This window comes from Oryctolagus cuniculus, chromosome 1 (genome assembly GCF_051225735.1).
Source record: "Oryctolagus cuniculus isolate XC-2025 breed Fujian yellow rabbit chromosome 1, ASM5122573v1, whole genome shotgun sequence".
NCBI lineage: Eukaryota > Metazoa > Chordata > Mammalia > Lagomorpha > Leporidae > Oryctolagus > Oryctolagus cuniculus.
The window spans coordinates 67,229,953-67,256,171 of NC_142867.1; the positions used below are offsets into that span (position 1 = coordinate 67,229,953).

At 64.5% G+C, this 26,219-nt stretch overlaps 1 protein-coding gene and 1 long non-coding RNA gene across 5 annotated transcripts; one reads left to right on the forward strand and one right to left on the reverse strand.

Annotated features, from left to right (window-relative positions):
* Positions 1–805: 805 nt before the first annotated feature.
* Positions 806–20,000, reverse strand: WNT11 (Wnt family member 11). 4 transcript variants are annotated; one of them, XM_008258421.5, is made up of 6 exons: positions 19,645–20,000; positions 16,327–16,477; positions 9,647–9,882; positions 7,598–7,875; positions 5,083–5,375; positions 806–1,531 (listed from the first exon to the last, which is right to left on the reverse strand). In XM_008258421.5, exons 2-6 carry the CDS (start codon positions 16,407–16,409, stop codon positions 1,357–1,359), a joined length of 1,065 nt encoding a protein of 354 aa, XP_008256643.1. In that variant the 5' UTR covers positions 16,410–16,477; positions 19,645–20,000; the 3' UTR covers positions 806–1,356.
* A 673-nt stretch (positions 20,001–20,673) lies between these two features.
* LOC149128444 (uncharacterized) lies at positions 20,674–24,673 on the forward strand. The gene is made up of 2 exons (XR_016232758.1): positions 20,674–20,821; positions 23,842–24,673. It is a non-coding gene; the product is annotated as an uncharacterized LOC149128444 (long non-coding RNA).
* The last annotated feature ends 1,546 nt before the right edge of the window (positions 24,674–26,219 follow it).

Sequence of the window (26,219 nt, forward strand, 5' to 3'; positions counted from 1 at the left end):
CCCACAGGCGGAGCAAGGTATGCCTCCACTGGGGGGGCACTGGCCAGGCACTGAGGGCGCCCCGCTTGTCACCCCCATGCTTATAAGGGCCGGCGTCGTGCAGGAAGCGGAGCTGAGACTGGGGTGGCGCCACGGTCCCTGTGCTCCCTCTCCACCTGCCGGACCCCCAGGGTGAGGGTGGCCTGTCCCCAGCCCTTCCCGCCAGGGGAGCCGGGCTCCTCAGAATTTCCCCTTGAAGCCGGATCCGCATGGCAGTCCCCACGTGTCCACGTTGGAGCCCCGAGCCCCTCTCTGCCCCATCTGCTAGGACCTCTGCCCCTCCATCCTTCAGAGGCTCCGGCCGAAACCCAGGCAGCCTCCCCCGGCCCTCCTTCCCCTCACCCCACGCACAAAAAGAGGCCAAATCCTGTTGGCTCCACTCCAAAACGGAGCCAGAAGCCAAGCTCCGGCACAGATGGCCTCAACCACTGCCATGCCGTTTTACCATGGGGAAACTGAGGCTGGGGAGCACGGGAACCCCACTGGGGCCAACTCCTGGGGTGGGGGGATGGGGGATTCTCTCGCAGGGAGCTGAGCAGTGCCCGCGCCTGCGTGTGTGTCCCTGAGGAACAAAGATGCTGCCAGCCGGGCTTATGTTTCAAGACATCTGTCCTTGCCCTTGACCAAGAGATCTCTCAGGGGGACCAGGGCCAGGGCGGCCAGGCGGTGCGGGGACATCAGTCAGAGGCCGCCTTGCCCGGAAACCACGGAGTCCCCGCCAGCCCCGGGTCACCCGAGGAAGCCAGAAACTGTAGGGGCGGGCTCAGGGCGGGGGCGCACTCAGCATTTATTTCATACAGCTGTTTTAGAGGCTTGTTGTTTAAAATATAGATCATTATATATATTTTTAGATTTATATATATATATATAAAATATATAAAGAGGAATTGAGGCCAAGCCACCCCAAAGAAAAAGCAATGATTTATAAATATTTCTGTAGCTCCCACACCCCAGAGGAAGAAAAGAAAAAAAAAATGTACAACCCAAACTAGTGGTTCCATGTGGCGGGCCCTGGGCGGGGCCGGGGAGCCGTACGCACCCCTGCCGAGCGGGGCTCTCTCCAGTCTCCCCTGGTGCCACGCCCGGCTCCTCGGAGCAGCCTGGAAGGCAGCGTGCGGGCACTGCAGGGCCCCCGCTGCCAGGCTATTTTTAAGCCTGTCGGTCTCCTTTGAAGTCCGGGCCTTCCTTCCAGGGTGGCCAGGCCCCCGGGTGCTGGTGGCTTGCAAGCGGCCTCCCGCGCCTGCCCGGCACCTGGCCTTCGCTCTGGGGCGAATCCACGGGGCGTCTCGGGAGGGCGGGGCCGGCGCCCCCGCGGCCTCACTTGCACACGTAGCGCTCCACGGCGCGCTCACAGCGGCGGCACGTCACGTAGCAGCACCAGTGGTACTTGCAGTGGCACCGCTCCACCACGCGGTCCGTGTAGGGGTTGTAGCCGCGCCCACAGCACATGAGGTCACAGCTGTCGCTGCCATTCGACGTCTTGTTGCACTGCCTGCGGGGGAGGGCAGGCCGGTGAGCGCTCGCGGCCCCTCTAAGAAGGGCCAAGGGGGGATGCTAAGCCATTCTCCTACCCGAGCCACTGCTGGCTTTCCCTGTATTTCCAATAAGCTGCTATCCAAATGACAGGGCTGTTTTTGCTGTCTTGGAGATGTCTTTTTTGGTTTCTATTTTTTTTTTTTAAGATTGATTGATGGATGGATTTGAAAGGCAGAGTGAGTTGGCCTCGTGGCGCACTAGGTTAATCCTCCGGCTGCGGTGCCTGCATCTCATATGGGCGCCAGTTCTAGTCCTGGCCGCTCCTCTTCCAGGCCAGCTCTCTGCTGTGGCCCGGGGAAGGCAGTGGAGGATGGCAAGTGCTTGGGCCCCTGTACCTGCGTGGGAGACCCCAAAGAAGCTCCTGGCTCCTGGCTTCGGATCAGTGCAGCTCCGGCCATTATGGCCATTTGGGGAATGAACCAGCAGAAGGAAGACCTTTCTCTCTGTCTCTTCTTCTCACTGTCTGGAACTCTACCTCTCAAATAAATAAATAAAATCTTTTTTAAAAAAAGGCAGAGTGATAAGAGGGAGTGAGGTAGAAAGTTCTTCTACCACTTGTTCACTCCCCAAATGGCTGCCATGGCCAGGCTTGGTCCAGCGCAAAGCCAGGAGTCCAGAACTCTACCCAGGTCTCCACACAGGAAGCAGGGCCCCCAGCACCTGGGCCATCCTCTGCTGCCTTCCCAGGCCACGGCAGGGAGCTGGAGTGGAAGCAGAGCGGCCGGCTCTTGAACAGGCACTCCGATATGGACATGGGCGTTTGTGCTACCAGTCTGTGTACCACCCCGGACTCCATGCATTAATCTTCACTGATCACAGATGTCAAGATCAGTTTTGCAGTTAGAATCCCAGGGCAAATCCGGAAGCACCCACTGCTGCACTGAGGGCCAGGCCTCTGGGGCCCCGGGGGCCTCAGGCTCAGGGGGTCTTAGGGCCACCTGCCTCCTGCGAGACAGGCGCTGCCCGCCAGTCAATGACCCCACTGCTCACGCTCCCACGGGAGCCTGGGGACAAGCAGGTTTAAACTCAGGGGTGCCACCCCACGGCCAGTGCTCACTCTCCCTGCCCGCCCCCTGCCCCAGGCCTGCCAGGGGCTGCCACACTTCCTGAACCCCTCCCGCAGGTCCTGGGAACTGGAAGTGTCCTGGGTCACCATCAGTCCTGTCTGCTGAAGACGCCCGTTCAGACCGGCGGTCCCTCTGGCTGCCCTGAGGCCTGGGAGCCGGGCAGGGACAAAAAGGTCCCCACGGCCGTGTGGACAGAGAAGTCCCAGAAGGTATGAGGTGGGCAAGCCCTAGGGGTCACTGCATCGAATCGTCCTGTGCACCAACGTGGAAACCAGGGCACAGAATGCAGAGGGAGTGTGCCCAGGACGAGCACGGGGTCTGTGAGTGTGCAGGAGGGCTCCCTGGAAGAGGGGGTTCCCCTGGAACACGCAGAGGAGGGGGAAGGATGGGGCACAGGGACCGCCCCAGGAGAGGCCGGGGATGAGGAGGCAGGGAGAGGCCCCGCTCAGGCTGGGAGGAGGCAGCGCCTGCGTCACAGGTGCGGGCAAGCCAGACGGACGTGCTTCCAACCCTGGCTCTGCCGCGCTGGGCCTGTCACTCAAGGCTGTCACTCTGCCCCTCTGTGCTTGTTCAGCCGCTCAACACCCACACCCATGAGTCCCCGCAGCCCCATCATGTTCTGGGCCAGACCAGGCCTGAGGCGGTGGCCAGGACCAGTGGCTGGGGGCCCAGGAAGGGCTGTGGCAAGAGGGCCGGGGTCTGGGAGGGTGGCTGCTGACGGTGCCTCAGTTGCCCCCAGTTGGAGGTGAGGAGGGCAGCAGGTGCCCTCCTTGGCTGGGGGGCCATCCCTAGAGTGACACCACCATGCACACGCCTTGCACAGCTCATAAAACTCACCCACATACAACCCTCTGCACCCCCACATCCCCCAGTCTAGCCAATCCCGCATCTCCCTTCCTCCAGGAAGCCCTCCTTGATGTCGAGGCTGAGTCGGGCCCCTCTGTGCTGCCCTTGCTCCTGGGCTTCCCTCTGCCACAGCCGCCACTCCCTGTGACTGCCAGAACCAGGCGGAGCAGCAGGTGACCTGCAGCCCCACGGAGCAGGGCAAAGGCAGGGTTCACTGATGCAAGCCCCCGAGACACAGGGGTCGCTTGTTCCTACAGCCAGAGCCCCTGAGGACTGAGGCTGAGCCCAGCAGGGAACCTGTGGGGGGCAGGCTGAGACAGAGGGGTGGGGGTGGCGTGGGGGCAAGTCCCAGAGTACGGTGGGACCGGTGGCACTGGTGGCCTGAGGGCGGGAGGGAGACTGGCTGGCCCTGCACAGGGAGAAGCTGGGGGAGTGACACTGGAGATGACTAAGCTGACTAAGCCTGTGAGCTGGGGCCAGAACACCCATTGCACAGATGGTGAGACTGAGTCCCAGAACAGCAAAGGGTTTGCTCAGGTTCACACAGCTAGGGGGGAGCCATGCCCATCCTGGTATACACACACACAGCCGCTTACAGATTCAGGGAGCCCCTCTGCCCTGGGGTCCTCTGCGACCTCCCCAGTCCCTGTGCATTCCAGAAGCGGCCGCCTCCTCCCATCACACCCGCCCGGCTGCCTGGGCACAGACTCTCAAGCTCCGGCCCCTCTCCCCGGCCTGACCTGCTCCACCCTCACTGGGCCCGACCCCTCCATGTGGCCTCCAGATGGGAGCCCGGGGCCTCCTCACCGAGCCCCCCAGCCGGCCCTCCCCCGCCGGAGGCAGGAACGCGGCTTCGGAGGAAGCAGATGCTGGCTGGACACCAACAATGTGCCAGACACGTTCGCACACACCCGCGCTCGGCTTCAGGCTGCTCCGAGCCCTGCGCACACTGGCTCGCCGGCTCCCTGATGGAAGAGTTCCTGGGGCAGACCCCCGGGGGAACTCGGGCTGCACCAGGCCCTGGGCCGCGCGGGGCCTCAGCGCCCTGAGGATGTCCTGTGCTTGTGAATCAGAGGGGCAGGCCCCGGGCCCACGGTGCACACCGAAACACTCCTTCCGGGACCCACGCTCAGGACTGGCCCTCTGCAGAGCCCACGCCTCCCACACACTGGTCTGCAGCCACGTGGGCTCCCTGCCTCTCTCCTGCACTGGGGCCAGCTGTAAGCACCCCCAGCCTGGCTCAGACACACAGGGTCCTCGGGAAGCCCCGGTGCCTGAGAAGAGCTCACAGCAGCGGTGGCGGCGGGGGACGAGGGAGGAGGCAGGAGGCCCTCGATCAGTGCTGCAGCTTTGCAGGGCACCCCTGGGCTGGCCGCCGCCCCCGCCCTTTGCACCTGCCGATGGCACGCCCCCTCCTCCGATGGGCACCCACTTCCTGGCCAGCAGCCTCTTTCCCAGCAAGCCAGCGTCCCTTCCCATGGGGGGCGGTGGGGCCCCTGCCAGCCTCCACTGCAGCGAGAGGTACAGCCAGGCCCCCAGGCCCCGGCCCCTCCCCACAGCATCCCCCAGACGCCGGCTGAGGACAGGCCCTTACCTGTCCTGGGTCCCGTGGGAGCCCACCTTCTCGTTCTTCATGCAGAAGTCGGGCGAGCTCTGCAGGTACACGAGCTCCGAGTCCTTCACGGGCCGGATGTCCAGGTCCTTGGGCACCAGGTGCTTGCGGGTGCCCATGGGTCTGTGCACCACCTTGGTGGCCGACAGGTAGCGGCTCTTGAGGTCAGCGGCCACATCCCGCAGCTCCTGCAGCCCCTTCCAGCAGGTGCGGATGGAGCAGGAGCCCGACACCCCGTGGCACTTACACTTCACTTCCAGAGAGGCACGCAGAGCCTGCAGACAGGGGAGGGCGCTGGGCTGGGCGGCCACAGCCTCCTCGGGGGCCTGGCTGCCCTGGGGGCCCCGGCCCCACCCACTGTGTGGCTGGGGGAGGGCAGGGAGGCAGGGCCCGCTCTGGCCTCCAGGGGGCGAGCTTTTGCCGGCACGCAGGGTGCTGCCGTGGGTCTTCCTCCCACAGGGGGGCAGTGGGGAGGGCAGGGGCAGTGGCATCTGCAAGGACAACAGCGCCTGTCACATGGCGCTTCCCTTCCACTTTAAGGAGAGACAGAGCTCATGCCCAGGGCTGCACAGCCAGGAAATGCTGGAGCTGGGATTTGAACCCGGAGTGAAGGTGACCCCAAAAGCCATGGCCCTGAAATGTCCCACACAAGCGGGGCTCACTAAACGCTTGCTGGAGAGAGGGAGAGAGGCAGCAAAGGAAGGCAGGGTGTGGGGAGGACTGGGGACAAGCGCGGGAGGGAGGGGGCATGGGGAAAGCTTGGGGACACCTTCCTGCCCATGGCGCGAGGGCTCACCCGAGCAAGCACCGGCCACTGCAGCAGGCCCTGTTCCTGGTGGCCGAGTGTCACCAGGGTGACCCGTACAAGACGGGTTGTGAGCTGGCACAGTGAAGTCAGTTTCAGTTCTGAAAAACGTGCTGCAGTGGGGACTGGGGCCGTGAGGGAGGCTCGGGGGCGCGGGCTTCAGGAATGACTTGCTCCCACCCCCAGGCCTCAACGTCCTCGTCTGTCCCGAGAGGCAGGAGGTAGGTACCTTCAGTTCTGCTTTTCAAATGAACCAGCAAGCGGCTACCGCTGTGCAGGCCTGTGCCCCCTCCCCCCCGGGGTCAATTGGGTCCACCTGCATCAGAGGGTTGGGGAAACTGAGGCAGAGTAGGCGGGAACTTGCCCAGAGCCACTCCGGGAAGGAGGGAGCTGGCCAAGGTCCTGAGGCTCCTGCCCCCTCCCCAGGGCCCGCAGGTGGAGACCCAGGGAGTATCTGGGTGTAAAACCTAGAATTTGCCCCACAAGCATCGGGCATGCCTGAGCCCCCCGGGACATGGACGCCGCGTCCAATCCTTGGTCTAAGGGGAAGGGGCCTGGAGCTGTGTCGATGCCCCGTGCGCCGAACCCATCTAATCCTCACGCAGCTCCGCACACCGTGGCCAGGGGGCCCTGATGTGGCGTCTTTGGGCTGCCCTGGGGCCAGGAGGGCTGTGCTCTGGCAGCAGGGGGCTGGAGCTGGCCCCAGGGTAGAGTGGAGGAGGCTGGGCTCCAGGATGGGGGCTGGTCAAAGGCTCCCCCTGGGCTTCCAAGGGTGCAGGGGCAGGTGGCCAGGCCTGGGAGATTTGAGTCCTGAGTCCCTGGCCAGGCTCTGCTACAGACCCACGGTGTGATTTGGCCTCAATGTCCCTAACTGGCCAAGAGTGGCCCAGAAGGTTCCCAGTGAGAGACAGCCAGGACACAGCAGCCCCTGGACTTGGAGCCCACGGCCTCATCCAGGACTTCTGCAAGATGGGGCTAACGGTGCAGAGGGGAGTGTGTGAGGAGGCAGTGCTGGGGGAGGAGCCAGCCGCGCCCTCACCCGGGGAGAGGGGGCAACACGCCTGGCCCAGGGGGAGAGAAACTGTTGGCCGCCCGGCGGTGTCTGCAACACTGACTCCTGCAGATTTGCCTCTTTCTCTACTTCCAACAAACTAGAGGTCCTCTCATCCACTATGCATTCGCCCGCCCAACCTTGCTGGAATGAGGACAGTAACGGGTGTTGCGGGAATCTGTGCTGGGGGGGACTGGGCTGGGCCTGGCTGGGTCCCCGGTCAGCCCCAGGAGATGACTCTGCTGCCCACGGCCCTTTCCACACCCAGAGGAAGAGCTGGTGGGACACCAGTCTCCCTCCATTACTCAGATGGAACAACTGAGGCCAGAAAGGAGGGGGCATGCCCAGGGTAGCTCCTCAGTGAGCTCCACGCCACAGCCAAGGCCAGAACTCAGAGTCCCTGGCTCCTAGCTCAGTGCTCCTTCTGCTCAGACAACCCAAATCCTAGTGGGCTGCCTGGAGGAGGAGGCAGGCAAGCCCCAAGCAGCTGGAGGGGAAAGAGCTGAGGGAGGTCGGAGGCACATCAGGTGTGGGCCGACCAGGGCCCGTTCCCCCCACCCCCATCGGGGCACACGGGGTGGACCCTTTCTGGGCCAATGGCACACGCACAACCATCTGGGGTGGGTGGGGTGGGTGGTTACCTGTCTCCCCACTTCACTGTTGTGTAGACGCATCAGTTTATTGGCTTGGGATCCTGTTTTTTTCACCTTCATAGGAGCATCGGAAAACTTGGCCCCCATGAGGAGCCCGTAGCTGAGGTTGTCCGCACATCCTCCCCAGCGGTTCCCGGGCCCGGGTGGCTCACCTGGGACGGGGCCGCAGGAGCAGCCGGGCAGGTCGCCAGAGGTGCAGGCCCGGGCGATGGCGTGGCTGATGGCAGCCGCCGACAGCGCATACACGAAGGCCGACTCCCGGGTCCCTGGGGTTGGGGAGCCGGTCAGCCGGGCGGGGGGCTGAGCCAGGAACGGGACCCCACCTCCCCCTTCGCGCCTCTCCCCCCGCCGTGGAGTCAGCCAGGACAGGGCTGGCACTAGAGCCATCAGCCTGGCACCCCCTCCCCCAAGTCCCCCACAAACACACGGCCAGGCACGGTCACTCACAGGGCCCGCACGCACGGCCCCGGCCCCGCACACTCACAGCGCTGTCCCTTCTGTTCGGGGCTCTTGTCAGAAACGGAGACCCAGGCCCCGGGCCCAGCAAGGAACGGGTAGCAGGATGAGGGCACCAACGGCCTGGGGGCTTCAGCTGTGGCCCCCAGAAACATGCCGGCAAGGGGTCCCCACTCTCTGGAAGCCTGGGTTTATGCAGACATAGGGTCTTGGGCCAGCCCTGTGGCATAGCTGGTTAAGCCTATGCCTGCAGTGCCGGCATCCCACATGGGCATTGGTTCGAGACCTGTTCACTCCACTTCTGATCCAGCTCCCTCCTAGTGTGCCTTGGAAAGCAGTGGAAGATAGCCTGGTGCTGGGGCCCCTGCATCTAGACCCAGATGGGGCTCCAGGCCCCTAGCTCTGGCCTGGCTCAGTTCTGGCAGTTGCAGCCATCTGGGGTAGAAACCAGCCGATGGGAGAGCTCTCTGTCTCTCCCGCTCTCTCTAACTCTACCTTTCAAATAACTAAACCAATCTCATTTTTTAGAAACGGAAACCAGGTCTTTGCTGGTGTACGGCACTAAGGCGAGGTTGTACTGGGTCGGGGCGGAGGGGTCCCCAAGGCCAGTGGCTGGTGTCCTTCTAAGAGGGCATTTGGGGTGCACAGACACCTGAGGGGAGACCGCCACAGCCCCGCAACGGCAGAGCAGGAGGGGACGCAGCTGCAAGCCAAGGTTGCCCAGGACTCGTGGCCAGCAGTAGAGGCCAGAAGCCAGCAAGGAGGCCCCTTCCGGGAACACAGCCCCGCGCCCCGCGGGCGCCCAGACCTCTGCCGTCCGGCAAGGCGCAGTTTCGGGGGCTCTGTGGCAGCTGCCCCGGGGAAGGAATCTGCAGACCCCACCCACTGGCTCTGGTGTCCTGGCTGGGACGAGGCCCAGCACTTCTCCAGCGAGTCCCCTCCGTGCCCTCTGGAGCCTCGGCTGCCTTAGCCATAGGAGCAGGCGGCTCCAGGCCAGCAATTCAGGAAGGAAGGGAGCTTTGCCGAGTGCTGCGCAGCCGTCGGCTGTACTCGGACCCTCGGGCTCTGCCTGCCCAAAGCCTATCTACATGGGGCCCCAAACCCAGCCCAGAAGCCACCTCCTCCAGGGAGTCCTCACCGAGACGTTCTTCTGTCCCTCTCCTCTCTAGGGATAATGGCACAGGCCTTTCAGTTGGCCTGGCCTGGGATCACCTGGGTACACCTTGTCAGCCCCGGAAGGTTCTCACTGTACACTCCCCTCCAAGGAGCTCCCCTGCACCTGACCCTCAGCAGAGCAGGTGGCAACCTGGGAGCACGGCGCAGGTGCCGCTCACTCCTTCACTCACGCATCAGGGCACTTGTGTTTGTGCTGTCACTTACAACCCTGCATGGAATGATTGTCCAGGTATCGATGCATGGCCCTGACTCACTCATCCACCTGTCCATCCCTCCATCCATGGCCACATCCACCTGCACGTCCATCCATCATGGCTCCATGCACTCACCCACCCACCTGTCTAAACACACACGGATTTACGCTGCAGCCATCCTGGCCCCGACGCCCACACACGCAGCCCCTACCTCTCTCCAGGTCGAGCAGGTAGTTGGGGGCGAGCTCGATGGAGGAGCAGTTCCAGCGCATGTCGGCGAAGGCCCTGCGGCAGGCCTTCATGACCTCGCGGGCGGCGCGCACGATGGTGTGCATGAGCTCCAGGTTGCTGCGGCACAGCTGCACCTGCGCGGACACCAGGCCCTCCAGCTGCTTGCAGTGCTGCGTCTGGTTCAGTGCCAAGGCCGCCGGCGTCTTGGACAGCGCCCTGCACACCGCCGAAAGGCAGCCGCCAACAGAAGGAAAGACAGGGCTGTGAGGAGCCAAGCGGACCTGCACCTGCCCTTCTGGTCCCAGCTTTCCCCTCAAGGGACCCTCCCAGGGCCAGGTAACTGGGAGGCAAGACGCCACCTGGCAGAGCCATGGGTCGCTTCTCAACCCCGTGTGACCCGGGGGACATCACTGCCCGTCTCTGGACCTCAGGCCCTAACCCTAACAGCAGCCGACCTACAGCTCACGGCGCACTCACATGGCGCCGCTGTTCATCGCTCGGTCAACACTGCGCCGTCACGACCGGCAACCACGCTCACTGCCGGCTTATCACAGTTGTGACCTTGACTCATACTATTAACCGAGTGCAACACGGGTCAGGGACTTCTCATCCCTGCTCCGGCTCACTGCTAAGGTCATCTCTCAGGCTGTAAAGTCTCAGATCTGTGCAAGGACTGAAGAGCCTCTGGACTCGGGGACAATCTGGAGCCAGGGAAACTGAGTCTCTGCTTCAGACGCAGCTGTGAACTTGCTGTATGACCTCAAAACTGCACCGCCCCTCTCTGGGCCTCGGCGACCACACCTGTAAAATGTGTTTCTCAGACCGGGTTCTGGTGAGACGCTCACTCCAAGAAAAGGGCTCTGGGGGACGCGCGGTGTGGACAGTCACCACGCGTGCTGACGCTTCAAAGGTCCTGAGAAGACCCGCAGGGCAGCACAGGGAGCTCAGAGCCCCTCCCTGGGCAAGCGCTGGCCCCGCCCATGCCTGGGGAGGTGGGGCCAACCCTGATGACATCACAGGGCCCAAGGGCCTCCCGGCTGCTGCTCTGGGCTCAGGGGTTCCACGGCTCTGGCACCAGGTCCTTCCTGGACTTGCCATTCTCTCAGGCCGTCACCAAGAAGCAGAGGGACCTCACAGCCCCAGGGGACTCCTCCCAGACTCATCCTCTGCCGCCAGCCACAGCAGACGGGCCTCTGGAACCCAGAGCCCTCAGCGGCTCAGCAGAGACCCTGGAGGGACACGGGATCCTGGAGAGAGCATGCTGCAGTCCCGGCCGGGTGCCCCAGATGCTGACATCATCATACAGGCACAGGCGGAGACCTGGGGTTCACAGCCTGGGCTGGAGAGACCCCCTGCTCCCCGGCTCTGTGCTGTTAGCCTCCTGGCAGTGTCTCGGGGGTGAGGTTGGACACGGCTTGGCGCAGGCTCCGCTTCGGGCGGACGTGCCGTGGTCAGTGCTCAGTGACAGAAACCACGACAACCACTGCCTCAGTGGCCTTCCCTGCCCGTGGGCGGCCTCCCTTGTCCAGCCAGTCAAGGCCAAGGGCTTCCTCATGCCAGGAATGCCCCTCCCCCAGCTCCTGGACCTGAAAGAACACATGTGCTCGCCTACTCACTGGAGAAATAAAGTGCACCTCCTGTGCTCATTTGGTAATGAACATGACCTAGGCCCTCTCTTCAAGGAGAGCCTAAGAGCTGGATACACCGATCAATGGCGACAGGCAGGGAAAGCGCCCAGCTCGGAGTGCCAGCTGTGGGGCCGACAGAAGTTACCCAACCCTTCTGGCCTCCAGTCACCATCTGCTATGAGGAAGTGATCATTTCTCCTTCCAAAGGTTACGACGAGACCTAAGTAAGATGTGTGCAGAGTGTGGACTACTCATGGGGTCTCCCCGCTCACTGGAGTAGAAGCTGGGTTCCAGCCCAAGTTCCGCCCTCCATGCGCTGTTCATCTTGGGCGAACTGCTGCCCCTCCCTGAGCACCAACTAGGAAACAGTCACCCTAGGGCTGGCGAGCGCTGGGAGAGACGACATGACACGTGACCCAGGAAGCACTCACACCTTAACAGACCTCCTCCTGCTTCTCACGCTGCCCAGGAGCCTTGGTAGCAAGCCCGGGCCAGTGGCAGGGCGCCACAACCCAGCCTGCTGGAGCAATCGTGGTGTCCTGCGCAGCCGCCCCTGCTGCGGTCCATCGCCGCCCCGCCAGCCGAGAGCAGTGACAGAGCTGGACGCCAGGGTCCCGCACAGGGCTGGCCAGGAGCGGCCTCAGCACGGCTTCTGGTGAGCCACGCTGCTCTTCCCTCCCAGGGGACCAGCTGTCTAAGTCCTTGCAGCCCTTGCTGGGTGGGCTTTGGCCACACCAAGGCCAGCGTCAGGGCCTCAGTGGGCTTCTGGGCTGTAGGCAGCCTCTCCACCTCCCCCCAGCAAACAATGTGCGGAGCTGCTGGGATGGAGCAGCCCCCATCTGGGCACTTCTCAGCTCCCAGAGCCTCTCACTGCACACCTCGGGGTGGGGGTGGGGGGCTGGACCAGACTACCCCCTCTTCGCACAAATGAGGGCATTGAGGCTGGGCCCAGCATCCTCCAGCCAGTCACAGCACCCCTCTGCAGCAAGGGGTCGGTCCCTCCCAAGGGACATGGCCTTTCATTCCCAGGGCGCCTGTGCCCTGCATGGGGCCGGGCGCCCACATCCTGTCCCGGGCCTGCTCTGCCCTTCACCTTGGCTGGGCTTTCTTCGCTGGCCTCTGAACCACTCTCTCAGTTCTGACTGGCTGCTGTGGCTCTGGGGCAGGGGTGCTGTCTGTGCCCCTGGAGCCTGCAGCTGGGTCCCAGCGGCAGGGAGAGGAGGTGCTCTGAGTGCACCCCCAGGTCAGGGCCTGGACTCCCCCCGCCCCCGGCAGCTGTTTTGCAGGTGCCTGGAGGACACAGGGCAGTGCAGAGGTCCAGAGTCCCGCCCTAAGGGCCAAGGGAGCCGCTGGCTGGGGCGGGAGTGCCAGCAGCGTCCACAGGAGCAGGCAGGTGGAGGCAGCCGACTCCACTCCAGGGGAGGGCCAGGCACTCGTCTGGTAATTAGCGGTAATGACCGCTTGGAACTAAATCCCCCTTGGGGAGGTAATCAGGGATTAGGGCGGTCGCGGGGGAGTTGCCTGCGTGGACTTCTCTCTGGCTGCCTCCCTCTGCAGACCCCCTAATTGGAAACATTTTGCTTTGTTGGAGTGGGGGGAGAGCCTGGGGGAGAGGGTGGAAGAAAGGACAGGAGGGGACAGAGAGTTCACGGCCAGGCCATCCCGTGGTTCTGCCGTGGTGGCCCGTGGTGCCTCTCATTCAGGGTGTCCAGGCTCTCCTGGGACAGGCTGTGGCTCGGCCACTCATGCACCACATGACCTTGGGCAAGTCGCTGCCTCTTATCAGCCTGTTTCCCCCTCCACAGTGTTCAGTGCATGACCAACACACCCCCGGCCTGGGTGGTCCTCCGCGCAGGGCCATGTCACCTCCCGCTGGCTCCTCCACGCTCTCCCAGCCTACCACTGACTTGCTTTCCTGGTTCTACGGGCAGCTGCGAGGTCCACGGCCCAGGTGAGGCCCCTTCCAAAATCAGACCCTGCCGGCACCTGCCCCGGTCAGCATCCCTTCCTAGGCCACGGCTCGGGCAGCCGCCAGTGGGCTCCTGTAAGAGACCTGGGCCCTGGTCTCCCTCTGTAACTCACACATGACAGAGCCACAGCGCTGGTGCCACCATTCAGCAGGGCGGGGCTCAGGCACCGCCAGGATCACCCAGAGGTAGGCAGTCCGCCTGCCGGCGCCGCCCCCCTGGGGAGACGGCTGAGGTCAGCCATGGGTGGGGAGGAGGGGCAGGTATTAACTTCAGTGCCAGGGAGAGAAGGCGCCTGCACCAGGCTGGGCAGCCTGGGGTTCTACCCCTGGGCCCTGCTGGCCCTTGGTAGAAGAGCAGTGGAAGCCAAGGAGACCCTGGTCCCCACGCCAGGCCTCTGCCTGCCCCTACCACATTCCACGCGTCATCCTGGTGCCCACGTGGCCTGGCCGGCAGGGCGGGATCCAGGCTTCAGGCCACCCAGGCAAGCCCAGCTTCTCCTGTGCTTCCATCTACCCCAGGGTGGCCTCGGGGAGCCGCTCCCTCCTCGCCAAGTCACGATTCCTGTGTTTGGGACCAAGTGTAGGAGCCAGAGCGCCCCAGAGCGGCCCCTCCTGCACTGGCCAACTCCTCCTGTCACCTCCGAGAAGCCTGTCCCAGGTCGAGGGACCCGCCAGCTCCTCTGGAGCTGAGCAAACAGGCTGAGAGGGGCTGAGGTGATGATGGGCCTGGGGCCCGGCTCCCAGCAGGGGCGCTGCCAGTGCGGAGGCTGGGCCTCAGGCCCCAGCCCTGCTCCCGGCCCTCAGCCTGCAGGCAGGAGAGGGAGGGTTTGGGGGCCTTCCTGGCCAGCCTGGGACTGCCCTCAGCCTCTCCTCCCGGGGCAGCGGTAAAGGGGCTGGACCGCCAGACTGGGTTTCCCCCTAACATCTGCTGGGAGCATCTCGGGGCCTGGTGGGCTGCAGTTAAGAGAGGCAGAGCCCCCCTGGCTGGGCTAAGATAGGGGAAGGCTCCCTGGGTTATACCACCTACCACTGGCAGCCGTGCTCCGCTCCAACCCCTCCCCCCCCCCCCGCCTCCTCCCACCTGCTCAGGCCCCAGGGCACCCACCAGGTGGGCATTCCAGGCCACATCTGGTCAGGTGCCCTTTCATCTCCTGCTCCCTTTCCTAAGCCCGAGACAGCTGTGCCTCCGGGATGGGAAGAGTCCCCAGCCTCCCGCCCCCACCATGCACTTCCCTGTCCCCCACTGCTGGCCGCCTCCTGCCACCCACAGGCCCCATGCCTTCCCTTTCTCTTCTGTGAAATGGGGGTAATGGCAGAGCGAAACCATACACGGACGGCGCTCAGAGCAGTGCCCGCCATGTCGCGCGGGCTGAGCGCCCTGTGTGGGTGGAGACATTCAGCGCACGGCAGAATATAATCGCTGTTCTTAAACACCACCTCTTCCCCGACCCCCTCCGTCCCGCCTCCGGTGAGAGCTTAACCATTACCATGAGGTTTAGCCTCCTGGAGCCCGGCTGCCCCGGATGCTCGTCCCATAGCCGCCAGCCGCCAGCTGCGTGGCCCTGGGCGTTCCTCCACCTCTCTGTGCCTGACTCGCCTCTCTTGGCAAAAGGCAGAGCCTGGGCTGTCACCTCCATGAGGACGGGGGCTACGGCAGCAGTCCGGATGTCTCCAAATCCCCTGCACGCCCACCCCGAGCCCGCCAGGCCTCACGGCTACTGCTGCCTATCCCTCTTAGGATGCTGGCTCTCCTTGCAGCTAAAGATCCCACTGTCCTGCCAAGCCCAGTCCAGCCACCTGCCTTCCAAGGGACCAGGCACTCCTCTACTGGGCTCGGGATTTTCTGTGCGGCCGTCTGCCCCACAGGGCTGGGGGCTTCTACCCAAAGGGGCGGGGTCCAGGCCCACCACACAGCCTGCCCACTGGGGGCCCCCACAATGCTCTGGGCAGCAGCAGAGGGGGTCCCACTTGCCCACTCGTGTGCCCTTCCCTTCTCTGGACCCCAGTTTCCTCAGCTGGTCGACTGGAGAGGGGGCGGCCAGGACTCTCTGCCAGTGGCCAGAGCACCCAAGAGCAGCAGGTGACCGTCTGGGAGAAGCGGCTGCCCCGGGGAGGAGGCCCAGGCCCTACCAGAGCCAAGCAAGATGGGGCTCCTCTTTCGAGTCACCAATTAATCGATAACCCAACCCCGGAGGGACGGGCCGGTGACCTCCACACTGTTTGCTGGCAGCCGGCCACTATCTCCTTGTCTTCCAACTAATCCACAGACCCTCCACGCGGGCTCCTCTGCAACGCCCCTAGTCTGTCCCCTGCAGTTTTATCTGCTCAGCTCCCCGCCCCCCACCCCAAGTCCAGAACCAGGTCTCCTACCCCTGGCCCTCTGTTCCGGGAGCCCCCTCCTCCCCACGGCCTCTCCTACCAAACCCAGGAGCCTTTCCAAGGCCCCGGGGTACCAGCCCATGGAAAATCTTTGCGGTGCCGGGTCCCGAGGGTCGCCCTGCCTCTGCCCCCCCAACACCTCCCCACACCGGAGTCCCCTAGGACACAGGACACTGTGGAGTTATTTACGGCCTGGGCTTATCTCTCCCGGCCCAGAGGGCAGCTCCTCTGGGAAGGGGCTGGGTTTCTCTCTCCCGGCCCACAGCCCCGCGGAAGGCAGCTTCTCTCCCGCGGGCCCCGCCGTCAGCAGCGCAGAGCCCAGGGTGGACCTGTCTGCACGTGTGCCCACCGTCTGACGGTGCGCAGGGGCAGCCCGGGGATTCCTGCCTGACTTTGCCCCAGGGGGACACTGGGGCTCCGAGACGTGGAGCGGCACTTGCCCAAGGTCACGCGGCAGGACGCCCCCCAGGGTGAAGCTACTGACAAGGAAACACGCGGGAGCCCAGGCAGCCGCGCCTCGCGAGGGCGCCCCTGCGGCGGCGCGGGCACCTCCACCGCCTGCTCCCTCTCCGCAGCCCGGGACAGAGGAGCAGAACGCCGAGACTAGAGAGTGGCTTGCCCACGAACCCCACCGCCACCCCCAGGGGCCCTCCCGCTCCCGGCCGCCGCGGGGTCCCCACTTACAGCCACTTGATGCCATAGCACACGCCGGTGTGTAGCGCCAGGGCGAAGAGCAGAGCCTCGCAGACCTGCGGCCGCGCCCTCATGGTTGCACGCCGGGCGCCGCGCTCGCACCCTGCAGCCGCCGCGCCGGAGTCCGTCCCGCGCACGCCGCCTGCAGTGGGGAGAGCGGGGGTGGCGGGTTAAGGCGGCGCGCGGGGCGGGGAGGCGTTTATTCAAATTACAAAGGAGGGGTCGGCCCGGGGAGGCCGCGCGTCCCTCCCGCCCCGCACGGCCCCGGGGCTCCAAGAAGAGCGGCCGGCCGAGGGCGTGTCCGTCCAGCGCGGCTCTGCGGGGGCCCAGGCGGCCGGCACGAAGGGCCTGGGCGGCAGAAGCGAGAACTTCGGGAGAGGCGCTCGGAGCAGGCGGCTGGGAGCCACGGCGGCGGAGGGGGTTCCCGGGACGCACACCCTGACCGAAGGCGGACAGGAATGGACCCTTGCTCTCGGTCATCGTGGCCTTGGCATCTGTCCGTCCCTATGGGGCCTCAGTCTACCCGCTCTGTAAACCGGGGTGATTCGGCCTCTTTAGAAAGAACCTTCGCCTTAACAGCTGCTTTTCCCAGCAGCTCCGTGAACTAGGCACGCTCACTGCGCCATCCCACAAAGGAGAACACTGAGGCCCAGAGCCGTGCGGTGCGCCAGTCCAGCTGGCCAGTGAGCGGCGGGTCCCTGCGCGGGGTCCGGTGAGAAGAGGGGGCTCGCCCCTGCACGGATTTCGTGGCCTGGGCAGGGGAGGATGAGAGCGGGCGTGGCGAGGCGCTCTGTGCAGTTCAGAGTTCCGGGTCTCTGAGGTCCCCCTTAGCTACAAGACTCCGGGGGGTCGGGGGGGCGCGGCCGCAGGCGGGGCAGGGCTGCGGAACGCGGCCGCGCGCGGCAGCTCGCCCGGTGCCCGCGCCAACCGCCAGGCGGCGCCCCTGGCCACGCAGGAGCCGCTCCCCCGCCCGCCCGCGGCCCGAGGAGCTGCTCTGCTGCTGCCTTTTTTTTTTTTTTTTTTTTTTTGCTGCTCCTCATTCTCACCTCATTAACTCCCTTCCCAACTTCTTCCAAATTTACCACCACCTGGCGTTCGCCTGGAGTTGCACACGGCCCCAGCCCTTCTCCCTCCGGGAGGGGCAGAGACAAAGGGATTCCTTTCCGCGGGGTTTGGGGCACTGGAGCGCCAGGGGGCTCTGCGGCCGAGCGCAACTCTTCAACCCCGCCTCCCGTCCCCTCCCCGCCTCGGCTTCAGTCTCCCCTTCCACAAAACCGGAGTGGGCGTCAGCGCACATCTCCCGAGTCCTCCCGGCCTTTCGGGGGCTCTGCGACTCTGCGCCGCCGCCCGTGGGCTTCCACGATCACGGGCACCCGGGTTTGCGCTTGTGCGGGCACGTCCCGAGCACCGCGAGCATCCCGCATCCCACTGCCTCCTGGCGTTCTTGTGCACGGCCAGGAGAGCCAGGAGAAGCCCCCGCGCTCGCCGCTCCAGAGGGTCCCCAGCCAGGCACCCAGAAAGCGCTCGCTGCTAACTCACCGACCCAAGACTGAGGATCTGGGCGGGGCTCTTGGTGGGACTGGGCCCCCAACTCCACGCAGCCCGGACCCAGGCCCTTTGTTTGGCTAGTCCTGGGCGCACCCCGCACTTCTCAGAAAAAGGCCAGCCCAGCGGGGCGTGGGGCGAGTTGTCCAGACTCGGGCCAGTCTCTCTCCGCAGCTCCCACCTCTCCAAGGTGGCTCTTCCAAGCGCCCAGCATTCCGGGGTGGGAGCGGGCGCAGACCCCCAGCGGGCGACCCGCGTCCGGCTCCTAGGATCACACAGCGGACAGAGACCGGGGGCCTCCAGCTATGCCTGAAGCTTGCCGAGCGGCCCCCGCAATGCCAGGCTTCTCCCTCCGCCGACCCAGCTCGTCGCCGTGGGAGGCGGCGCCTGACCTGGGCCTGTGACTCCGGACGGACTATTCCTGGCCGGTGCGCTAGCGTCCTGGACTGCCGAGCGCCGCGGGTCACCCTCAGCCTGCGTGCGTCTGCGGATCGGGACGCACTCGCGGCGCGGAGCCCCCGGCCCGCCAGGGGGCGCCAGGCGGGGATTTGCGGCGGGAGGGGCTGCTGCCTCCCACCGGTGGCAGTTGGGGGCAAGTCCCCTCCGCTAACTGGGTCCCTGTATCCGCGTGCCGGGCTGGTGCAGCTTGAGTGCCCTCTGGGTCCTGGCCTCGCTGAGCTCAGCCCGGGGCCGCCCGACCTCTGACTTCTGGCCCGGCGCGCAGTGGGCCAGCGTCACAGCATGGGGTCTTGGGTGAGCCAGCTGCCCCTCCCGCCGCGCCGCGGGGCAGGTCCAAGGCGCCCCCTGAAGCCGCGGGCGGGGAGGGACACGCGCCTGGCCCCACATCGCGGGCAGGTGGCCACAGGCTTGAGCCGCGGTCTCCGGAAACGTCGCCGACGGCGCGGCCTCCCCTCCGAGCCGCACTGGCGGGGACTTCGTAGAGCCTCTCCTACCCCCGGCGCGCGGGGTGCTGGTCTGAGAGCCGCAGCGCGCACCGGGGCAGCATACACACGGTACGGGAGGCCACCGTCGGCCCGGCCCGCGTAGCGACCCTCGCGATACAAGCAACTGCGCTAGGGTTACCTGCGAGGCCGGCTCGGACACTCGTCCCAGGTCTCCGAGGATGCGGCTGCTCCGCCGCGGCGCGGGTCACCCGGGACACGGGTTGTTTGGAACTGGGAACGGTGAGCCGGGCACACGCGGGAGCTCTCCCGCGCTACCCCGGGCCCGCCAGGGACACGGGGTCACCCCAGCGCCGGGATTGGGGGGGCACGGTGTTGTGGGGCTCGCGCGCGAGCTTAGCCAGATGTTCGGCGGCTCCAGACTTGCGGCGGGGCCTGGGCCGGGGCTTCCCTCCTCCCCACCCCCAGCCTGAAGCTCAGGTCTGTAAACAAACTCGTTTTTGCCCCTTCCCCCGCCGCCTTGGAGAGCCATGGTCAACCCCAGGCGGCCCCCGCCACCTCCCAGTTTGGTGGGAGCTGCCGAGTACTCTGCGCCTTCAGCCACCCTCTCCCGCCGAGCCTCACTCGCGCCCTGTACGGCGGGATCCAAGACCCCCGACCCCGGGACGGCTCGGGCGTGACCTCATCCGAGGACCGACTGGGAGGGACGCCGGGGCCAGGAGGGCTGATGAGGCTGCGGGAACTGCTCAGCGCCCCCAGCCCTCAGCCCCTAGGGCCGCGTCCCCGCACTCGGGGCTGCTCTCGGTCGCGGAACTCGCGGGTGCTACAGAGCGCAGGTCTGGAGGAGACTCGGTTTGCTTACCCGGGAGTGGGTGCCCAGGGGGTCGTGGAGAATGCAAGAAGCGCTGTCCCCTAGTCCTCGGGCGATCCCCGCCCTCACGGGTCCTCCTGAGCGTCTGCGGGCTCCGGCGACCGCGGTTCCCGTCTCTGGGCGCTCGCGCTGCGCCGGCCGGCCCGGGAGCCAGGAGCGCGGCTCCCAGGGGGCCCGAGTGCGCTCGGCTGGGCTGGAGGCGGGAGCAGGACGCCAGGGAGCCTGGCAGGCGGCAGCCGGCTCCGGTGCCCCGCGCACTCCGGCGCGCACTCGGAGGGCTCTCCCCTGCGCTCGGCTCCCGGGGCCTGCGCTCGCCCGCTCTCCCGGCGAGATCTCCAGCGCCGGCCTCGGCAAAGGCTTTATAAGGCGCGGGCGGCCGCTTTGATCCGCCCACGTCAGCGCGCCGAGCCCCACCGGGTGGTTGGGCCGCGCGCGGGGGGCGGAGCGGGATCCCCGCGGACGCCACGGATCCGGCGCCAGCGCCGCGGCTCCCGCGGACTCGGCGCCCCGAGGATTTACGGAGGGGGCTTGCTCTGTACAACAGGCGTCCACCGTGCGCGTGGGGCCCAGGTGAGGCCCGGCTCCAGTAGCGGCAGCCGCGGGGCGCGGAAGTCCGATTTGGGTGTCCCTGCGGTGCCCGGGCATGGTTGGGCGCCCGCCAGCAGCTTGGTCACCGCAGAGGTCGGCGTCCGGAGACCTGAGTTCTTGTCCCAGTCCTGGTTCTTCTCAGAACCATCTCGCCAGGCCTTCGCGCAATCTTCGAAGCGCCCTGTAAGCCTTAGGCACCACGCCCAGCTGGCGTCCTGGCTCCCCAGGTGAGGGGGGTGTGCTGATGGGGACAGCGGAAGCCTGAGGCTCAGAAGCTAGGGGAGCCTAGAGGCGCCTGGGGCTGGAGCTGGGCTGTGTTTCTGGGGACCATTCCCCTCTCTTGGCCTCCCCTGAGCAGACACGCCGCTTCCCCCACCCCATTTCTGACTGCCTGTCAGGTGCTGCGGTCAGCTTCTGTCTCTCCCTCCCCAGAGGGGCCCCAGTCCCGGAACATTCTCAAGGATTACCCAGCTCATTAGAAGGAAGGGGAATGGAGATGGTGAGAAGAGGGAACTTGTCTCGGATCCCCCAAATCACCTGATGCTCTGTGGAAGCCAAGGCTGCCCACACCTGGCCACAGGTACGTCCACATGCGGCAGGTGCATCTAGGCCAGCAACGCCCACAGCCACACAAGTAGCCCTGCACATGGTCTGCCAGTTTCTCTTGCACACTAGGGACAGATCACTCTATAGGTAGACATATCATAAGCAGTTTATATACTCAATAGCGCATAGGTATGAAACAGCCACACACATGTCATTAAGATGAAGCTGGACACACACAGAACCCCTCCCCCCAGTACATGTTTGACACATCCGTGCTTCCATGAACACAGACACACAGCTCCCATGCATGCCACGCCAGGTGCACCTGCACTTCTTCACCCAATCACAGTGGGTAGGCAATGGGACATGGAGTGGGGCACTTAGGAAGAGGGAAGGACAGGGCTGCTTCACCAAAGAGCCTGGAGCAGGGGCTTCCAGGGACTGACTGTGTCCTAGGCTCCCCTGGCACAAGGCACCTGGGGCCACCGTTGTCAGGGCCATTCCAGGTGGCCTGTGTGCTCATCTGAGAAGCTGTCAGGCATCCCCAAACATTTGCATAAGCAGTGCATCTGCCAGACATCCCCTCCCAGCTCCCAGCTGGAGAAGAATCAGAAAGCTGGTTGGAGTCTTGGAGACTTGGGTTCCAATATAGATTTTGCCCAACTTGCGTTTAAGAGCGGTAATCTTCAGCAGCACTGTTTTCTTATCCACTCAATGGAAGTAATACGACCACATGAAGTCATCTGTAGTCTCCAAGATCAGGCTTAGTGTCCCTATTTCACAGACGGAGAGATGGAGGAGCAAAAAGGAGGTCATGCTAGCGCTCGTATCTGAGCTCAGATCTCTCTGGCTCCAGCCTGTGCAGCTGGTGGCCTCTGTGAACGGGCGTAAGGAAGGTGGTGACTTTGCATCATCTGCTGGGGAGTTGAAGGAGCCAGGGGATGCTCCCAGGAACCCCTGAAGCCCAGCCTGACCCCTCCTGGCTCCTCCTGACCACCCCCCCACCACCAGCTGCTCGGCTGGGTCCTGTGGGTCAAGAGCCAGGCATCAGCCAGGGTCGGAAGCCCTGCCTGCGGAGAGTGGGGGCAGGGCTGTGTGGAAGCTTGAGTTGAAATCTGGGGAGCCCTGGGCCAAGGGTCCCCAGGCGCTTAGCAGGGGCTTTGCTGAGATGTTTGCACGAAGGGCTTTTTCTCATCTCTATGCTCTCCGGAGCTTTCGCCTTCCCTCCCTCCTCCCTCCCCCCCCCCCCCCGCCCCCTTCCCTCCTTTCCTCCAGGGCACCTGGGTTGAGGGCTCCTCTTCAGAGGGGACTGAGCTCAGAGCAGGGTGAGGTGGCCCTTGGCAGCTGCTGCTCGGGCATGAGTTTATTTTCCTTCTCCCCACTGTCTCCCCACCCCTGCCCTAACTCTAATTATCTGATTGCCCAGACCAACAGTTGGGGGGGGGGCTTCCTGTCAGCCCGTGCCTCACCCCAGCGGGGGAGGGGGTGGGCACACAGGAGACCGCTGGGCGGAAAGGACAGGGGTGAGGGCAGCCGCAAGTCATCCACTGTGCTGACCTCCACTGACCCCCACCCTGCCAGTTCAGCCAGAGGGCCAGGGCCCAGGTGGAGATGGTGGGGGCCCTGGGCGGAAGGGGCTCAGAGACCTGGTGCAGCGGGAGCCCCACCACTGAAGCAGATACCTCCCAGAGCTTTTCCTGCCCAGGCCATGGGTCCCCCGGCTCTGAGCTGCATTGAGGGCTGAGCCACGGACGTGGAAGAAGGAAGCCGGGTCGCTAGGCCGGCAGCGGTGCTGGCTTCCTAGAGCCCTTCTTGGAGAGTCCTCATCCTGCCCAGGACAAACGTGGAGGGAGGGCAGGCAGAGACCCTCGCAGCCATTTCCCAGGTGGGCAAAAAGCCACCCAGGTGCCCTCACAAGCCTCTCTGGAGGGTGTCAGCCCTGGGACCCTGCCCTAGGCTCTTAGGTGAAGCGGCCAGGTCCTTCCCTCTTCCTAAGTGCCCCACCCCACGTCCTACTGCCTTCCCACTGTGATTGGGTGCGGGAGTGCAGGTGCACCTGGTGTGGCATGCTTGGGAGCTGTGTGTCTCACTGTGTGCATGGAAGCACGGGTGTGTTCATACATGAACTGGGGGGGGGCAGTCCCCTGCCTTGGGAGGCAGAGGGCATGTCCCTTAGGCCTGGTTCTCCATTCACTTCCCTCTCTCCCCTCTGCACCCTACCCCAGCCAGCATTCAGCTTCTGCCAGCCTTGATTTCATCATCTGTAAAATGGGACAGCACTAAACCACTCCCAGGCCAGGGTTACCAGGAAAGAAGTCACATGGAATGGCCAGATACCTCCTGGGTGCCAGGCAGGTTCTGCATGCCCAGGAGTGAGACGGGCTGTCCTGAGATGTCCCAGGGACCCTGGGAGGAGCCTCTGCCCACGGCCCCTCAGTGACCCCATGGGGGCCAGGGCCAGGCTTCTTCCCTGGGTGCAGAACCAGGTGCTACCCTGTCCCATCTGCCCAGGCGGCATTCAGAAAGGCCATTTGCAGCTCCTGATCGTTTAACCGCCATGGTAGCTGCTAGGGAGAGAATTCTCGGGCATCTTTCAGCTCCAGGAGAGAAAGCCAACCCAGCCACCTCACACCCAGAGAGCCTGCCCGCTCATTCTGGCAAAACAAGAGGGCCTGGAGGGATGGCAGGAACCATGTGCTCTCCGCCACGTGTTTCTGCTTCTCCCTGCCCTCTTGGAGCCCACGCACTCCCCCTGGGAGGTGGCCACCAAGAGACCTGATTAGGGATCCCAGGCAGGTGGGTGCCCATGATATCTTGGGGCAGTGCACAGTGTGTGTAGTGCCAGGGCACGTGACCTCCCTCAGATCAACTGTTAACTCCATGAGGAGGGGGTGCTGGGGAGGCCTGGGGACAGCAGCCATCCCTAGAAGAGGAGGGAGAGGAAGCGTGGGCCACTGGGGACAGACTTTGGCAGCCCTGGTGTGCACACAGGTCAGGGTGTTTGCTCCCGGGGGATGGGGGTTCTGATCCACTTCCCTTCTTCTGCACACACAGGGCAGGAAACCCCAGGCCCGGGGCCCCCATTGTACCCATGGAGCAACCAAGGCTGAGAGAAGGGAGCGACTTGTCACCGATGGCTTGTTGAGTGACACTCAAACGGTGAGCCATGCAACATTTGTGATTCTTTGCCCAGCATCGTTTCAGCATCTTCGAATCTCAGAGCTGGACTGCCTGTTCTCGTGGTCCTGATGCTCCTGCCTCCAGAAGCCCCACAACATCTCCAGGGACCCGGGAGCGGCAGGGGGTCTGCGCAGGCTTTGTCTTGTCCCCTGCTGTACTCCCAGCGCCACGCCAGGGCCAGGCCAACAGCGGTTGCCCCAAAGTTGCCTGATGGCCCGGTGAAGCTTCCTTACGCAGGCTCTGCTTGCACAGCCCAGGAACAGGAGCTCATTCCCTGCAGGATGGGGTGGCTGTGGCTGGGGCAGCACCCTGCCCCCTCTACAGCAGAGACCTGTGGCCCTGGCTCTGCCTGGGGTCCCCTCTTCCGTCACACAGCCTTGGGTGAAATGCTGCAGTCCCTGGCACCAGCGAAGCAGCTTCCTCTTAGGGAGTGTTGGCAGCAGGCGCGGCCATCACAGATTTGGCGGCGGGGGAGGGTGGTGTTCAACCAAGCCCCACTCCCGTGTAGCCTTGCAAAAGACACTTCCTGTCTCTGGGCCTCAGTGTTCTCATCTGGAAAATAGGAGGCGTGAGATTTATTGCCCGGGGCTGTTCCGGGGCTTACAGAGGAGATGATGTATGTGAAATGCTGGGCTCGCAACGGGTCCTTGATAGAGGTCCGTTCCTTTTCTGCCAGGTACATAAACCGTTCCAGATGGAAAGCTCATCTGTGCTCCGCACTGGTGTCTACATAAATAATGTGCAGGTGGGAGGGGAGCTGTCAGGTGGCCGGGCTGGGAGAGGGCGCCCCAGCAGGGGAGCACACAGCGAAGGCGGAAGGGAGGAGGGTCCCTTCGGGAGAGCATGAGTGGGTGGCTCCGTGCTGCTGGCATGGACAGTGATGACGGGGAGGACAGGGCCCTCGCGTGGTCGCCTTCCTTGAGCACTGGGCTCAGAGCCCAGGCTTTGCCAGCAGAGCCGTGGGGGAGGTCTCAGGAGTGGAGGGGCCTGGGCCAGGGGTGGGAACGGAGTCTGGGGAAGATATGGGGCTGGGTGGGAAGGGTGGGGCTTAGAGGGAGTCCTCGGGAACCTGGGAGGAAAAAGCTGGGGTAATAGCAGGAGTGGCACAAGCCCCTGGTGGAGAGGAAGCCACTGGCCACTGATGCCGGCCACGAAGCCACTCCATGCCTGGGGCCTCTCCTGCGCTTCCTCAGGGCCAGGCTTTGTTGGGAAGAGCCTTGCTGTCTACCTGGTGGGTTCAGCAACGTCCCTCTTGGGGTCTGTCTGCTCATCCTGTTGACCATCCTGGACCCCAGGCTGAGCTTTGTGGTTTTGTGGTTTTGCAGCCTTGCCACGGCCACAGCCTCATTTCTTGCTGGCAGCTGTCTTGGCAGGCAGGGAGGGTGAGAAGGGAGACCTGGGCCCAGAGAGGGACGTGACTTGCCCAAGCCTGCACAGCAACCCAGGCCTCCTGCTTCCCACTCCCCGCCTAGCCTCTGTCCTTGGCACCGAGGGAAGGGGCAGGACTTTGTCACTCATTCACTCTAGGTGGAGAACGTGGGGAGCAGAGAGAGAGGTTGACAGGCATCAGCAGACAACACTTAACCCAAGCTGACAAGTTAATTGTGAAAATGTGCACGAGATACAGCTATGTGCAAGGAAATCCAGACGGCCTGGGCCCCTGGGGAGCCTCGGCCAGCACCCCAGTTGCCAGGAAACGGGAGAGGATTGGGGATGATGTCACTGGACTCTGAGCCGAGGGGTGGGGGATGGGCTGCCCATCCACCGCTTTGGGGCTGTGGGCCTGGCCACAGGCTGTCTTCCTCCTGTTTAACTCCTTGCTTTATAGATGAGGGTGAAAAGGCACTGGGGGGGGGGGGTGACTTGCCCAAGGTCACACAGAGTCAGAGAGACAGCTTCCCATGTTCAGTGGCTGCGTGGATTCATTCAGCCAGGCTGGAAGAACCTCGAGGCCAGAGCTGGGTCCGAGAAATCTGTGAGCCCCCAGGCCCAGCACAGGGCCTGGCAAAGAGCAGGTGCCCCACTGTGCAGCCAGGGCTGGAGGGTCTCTTTACAAAGTAGGAAGATGAGCCGGCGCCGCGGCTCACTAGGCTAATCCTCTGCCTTGCAGCGCCGGCACACTGGGTTCTAGTCCCAGTCGGGGCACCGGATTCTGTCCCAGTTGCCCCTCTTCCAGGCCATCTCTCTGCTGTGGCCAGGGAGTGCAGTGGAGGATGGCCCAAGTGCTTGGGCCCTGCACCCCATGGGAGACC